This window comes from Chenopodium quinoa, unplaced genomic scaffold (assembly GCF_001683475.1).
Source record: "Chenopodium quinoa cultivar QQ74 unplaced genomic scaffold, ASM168347v1, whole genome shotgun sequence".
NCBI lineage: Eukaryota > Viridiplantae > Streptophyta > Magnoliopsida > Caryophyllales > Amaranthaceae > Chenopodium > Chenopodium quinoa.
The window spans coordinates 6,354,409-6,358,720 of NW_018744239.1; the positions used below are offsets into that span (position 1 = coordinate 6,354,409).

A 4,312-nucleotide genomic window follows, 5' to 3' on the forward strand; every position below is an offset into this window, starting at 1 on the left:
GCGCTTCCTGATGGAAGGAGGTCTTCTCTCATTCAGGTGCTCTTAAGATTGCCACGTGTCATCTTCCTATAGGGACACGTGTCGCCTTTTAATTGGGTCACGTGTCACTATGGAATTGGACTACATATTGGGGTATTTTTTACCCTAAACAACACCAATTTAAATCTATTATTATAATATTATTCACAACTTTTCCAAAATAAAGTTAACCACAGTAAATAATTCAATCTCAATTGAAATATAGTAAATAAAAATAAGATAAAAAAAAGCGACCTTATTGAAAAAAAAAAAAAAAAAAAAAAAAAAAAAAAAAAAAAAAATTGCTTAATCGCGAAACAAAGATGCCGCGTGGAAAAACAATTCAACAACGTGTCATGAATCCCAACAATACAAACTCCCTATAAACACTAAAATCTGGCCTCCACTATTTCTCTCTCCTCCCCTCTTTGATCCTTTCCTTCCACAACCACCTCTTCTTCTTCAACCTCCAGATCTAGCCTTCATCATCCTTCAACAACAATGGCGTTAGAATGGGTAGTCCTCGGCTACGCAGCAGCAGCTGAAGCAATCATGGTGATCCTCCTAACACTTCCAGGCCTCGACGGTCTTCGCAAGGGTTTGATCGCCGTAACTCGCAACCTCCTCAAGCCATTTCTGTCAATTGTTCCGTTTTGCTTGTTTCTTCTCATGGATATCTACTGGAAGTACGAGACTCGGCCGAGTTGTGAGTCTGATTCGTGTACTCCTTCTGAGTTTCTTCGTCACCAGAAATCTATCATGAAATCGCAGCGTAATGCTCTTCTTATTGCTGCTGCTCTCGTCTTTTACTGGATCTTGTACTCTGTTACTGCTTTGGTTGTTAAGATTGAGCAGTTGAATCAGCGTGTTGAGAGGATGAAGACCAGAACTGATTGATTGATTGGTTTGTTTTCCCCCTTTTTGGAAGAGAAGTGGAATTTCTGTTTCTTAGGGTTTGTGTAATGCGATAAATTTGAATCTTAAATTCACGGTTTTTTTAATACTTATAATGTTAGGTTATGTTTGTTTGATGCACTGTTCATCGGATTAATGGATATAAATTAATGGAGAATGCTTAATCTTTCGTTGTATGACTCCCGTTTTTGTTGAATTGGGTATGTTTTGAGCAATTGTTTGGATTGATTTATCCTGAAATGTATGATTGTGGACTTTCGAAATGTCGAATGTGGCTTGATGATTGCGTATTGTTTGGCGTACTTGGGTCGTGGTATAGGTGTTGCTCTGATTATGATTAATTTTACTGGTGTTTCGGGTGAAAACAATGGTACGTTGTCGAAGGTCCGATGAAGTGGAGAAGACTGGATTCGGTCCAAGTGATGTTGGGCCGAAGGTTTCCTGCACAGTAAACACACGTAAACTAGCCTCGGGGGTGTTGCCGATGAAGGCCCCTCCGATGCTAAAGTCAGTACAGTGTGTAAAAAGAGAACACTATGCAAGATAATTAATTGCTTGAGGCTTTTCTTGAATGAATGTACAAATGTAATATTGATGGCTTTTATACCTTTGCATATATGGAGAAGTTGGGTCTTAGCCCAATTGGCTTGCCTTGAGGACTGATCTTTGACTTTAGCACAATTGGAGAGATGAACCTTGACCTTGGGCTTTTAATTGGATCATTTAATGCCTAGGCCGAATTGGACTAAATTGGACCCAAACAACTTGCCCCCCAGACCCGATTTGGAAGGATGACGGGTCGGGTTTGATTTAATCAGAAAAGGAGGGAAGTGAATGATTTAATTAATCCAAAAATTTGAATTTAAACCGTAATTAATGAGATAACAACAGTTAAGGCGGATAATTGTGGAAGTTGGACGGATAATGGGCAGTTTAATCGCAAGGTCGTGTGTTTAACGGTTACTTAGTGGAGTATTTAAGAGAAATTGAAACACGGACTCCCCGTATTCCCATTTCTGGAGATATAATTAGAGGCGCGTCATCTCTTCTCACTTATTCACCAACACAAACCCAGAATTCTCGAGAGAACCCAAGAACCCGCATCAAAACTTCGCAAATTCCCCGAGCATTAAGCTTAGAAACTGAGACTCGCCACTACCAATTCGTAAATCGGCAACTTTCGCTTCAGATTAAGGTAAATTCCTTTGATTTTAGTTTATTTTTCTTCGAATTTGAACTCCTTCCCCTTTTTTCGACTTTTTTCTTCGAAATTATCAATGGCGAGAGGAGTTAGGGGTAGAGCCCGTGCTCCAAGAAGAGCAAGGCCAATTCCCGATCCCAGGAACAGGATTGGGACCTGGAATGGACAAAGAGCAGAGTCTGACCCTGCTGAAGGGATTAGGGCGACTCCAATTTCCTCGGCTCCTCCTCAGAGAACGGAGGGGCCGAGCGCTTCTGGGCAGGACGATGAAGTTCCCGCTGTCCTTTGGGATATCCTTCCCGGGTTTTCAGAGTGGGAGGATGCCGAAGTAGCTTCGGCCATGATAAAGAACCGCCCCTACTCATGGTGGGTGGAGAATGCCGAACAGTATCGGTTTGCCGAACAAATTGAGTTGCATTACGGCATCCTTGAAGCTGATCGGTATTGGTGCCGAATGCCCGTGGCATCCGATAGAATCCATCGTCCACCCCCGGGGTATGTGGGGGTGTACACAAGACAACTTCAGTATGGGCTTAGGTTCCCTTTGGACGTATTCGTCTGAGACTTGCTGATCCATTACAATATTTCTCTATGTCAGCTAACTCCTATTAGCATCCGAAGGGTGATGACATACTTATGGGTCTGCAAGTTCTTCAGGTATGTGCCGAACCTGCACTGCTTCAAAAAGTTTCATCGGCTAGTGCCAAATATTCAAAGTGGGCACGGAAGTCATGGTTCTGGGTGGTACCGGATTGAGTCTCGGCCCCAGTACCTAACCATGTGGCCGAACGACTCTTCAGACAAGGACTGGAGAGGTCAATGGATTTGGGTTAGGGCACCCACGGACCCGGGCCACCCTTGCGTCTTCAGCGCTCCCCGGTACCTTGCTGAGCCTGATCCCGACATGGGAAGTTTAGGTCCCCCCGCAGATAACGGCCCAGATCCGAACCTTAATCAACAGAATATCTTCGGCAAGCTGCCAAACCGGGGGGGCAGCGGCCGAATGCAGCATATCCCGGAGACTTGGCTTCCCGATACGCATTATGTTTTCCAAGAGAACATGCTAGCAGCTGTCGGCCTCAGCCGAAAGTTTAAGGATGGTAAGCTTCTTCGGCTGGGGCCGAGGCCTTTTAATTATCTCTTTTTCTCCTCTTTCACTTCGCTTTTTTATGTTGTGCCAACCTAACTGAACTGACCTTTCCCCTTTTCTTTTTCAGAGCGGGACAAGACCAACGTCGGCATTAACTACGCTCGTCTTGGCGTCAACCGAGAACGATTTGTAACTGATCGGGCCCCCTCTATCACTGAACCGAGGCATAGAGAAGTTCATCTAGACTCTTCCCACTTCCAAATTGAGGTTGTTGCTCTGTATCAGAGGCAGAAGCCTTGGTGGAAGAAGAGAGATCTCTGGTTTCAGCTGCTGGACGAAGAAGCTGAAGCTGCCCGTACGGCCGAAGAGGTTGCACGGGTTATTGAAGCTTGTGAAGGAGGAGAAGGGTCCTCCAGGGCTGCTGAAGAAGAAGCTGCAGCTAGGGCAGCTGAAGAAGACGAGGCTTTGCTGAAGACCTCGGTGAGCTTTCAGACTTAATTTTGTCTGTTTCTGTTTGTTGTTTTGTTGTTTTTGTTTTGTTTTTTTTTTTACTCACATTCTTCCTCCCCCCCTGTCTTTTACAGTCTGAAGAGAGTAATAGACACAGAGAAGGGAAAGCTCATGTTCGTCCCGAAGACCAGATACAAGAAGAGTCCTCATACTCAGACATGGACGAGCAGCCGCTTCAGAAAAGGCGCCGAAGAATGGCCATCATCGGCCCCCATGACTTTCAGCGGAGGCCGATGACCATCGGCGTCGAAATAAGGGAACCCGAGGAAGGCAATGGATCGCCGAGGGTTCCCCGGCCACCACCTCAATCACCTCCAAAGACCCCTCCGCCACCTCCCGAGATGGAGGTGGATCAGAAAACTCCCGAACCTAAGGGAGGGGTCCAAGAAGAAGTTCAAGAGAGTGCTGCTGAGCACAAGAATGAGGATGCCGTGATGCCCAGTGCTGAGGGTTTCACGGCAGACATTGCAAGAGAGGTTGAGGCCTTCGTCCTCACCTCTGAAGAAGAAGAAGTCATAATAATTGACTCTTCTGAGAAGGAGGATGCTGAGCCATCCAAAGTTAAAGAAGCTCCATCG

At 45.4% G+C, this 4,312-nt stretch overlaps 1 protein-coding gene across 1 annotated transcript; it reads left to right on the plus strand.

Moving 5' to 3' along the window:
* The first annotated feature begins 372 nt into the window (after window positions 1-372).
* Window positions 373-1,145, plus strand: LOC110694312. The gene has a single exon (XM_021871486.1). The coding sequence runs from the start codon at window positions 520-522 to the stop codon at window positions 913-915; it is 396 nt and encodes a 131-aa protein (XP_021727178.1). The 5' UTR covers window positions 373-519; the 3' UTR covers window positions 916-1,145.
* Window positions 1,146-4,312: the final 3,167 nt, after the last annotated feature.

Coding starts and splice junctions, on each gene's coding strand:
- LOC110694312 (XM_021871486.1), top strand. CDS start 520: ATGGCGTTAGAATGGGTAGTCCTCGGCTACGCAGCAGCAGCTGAAGCA.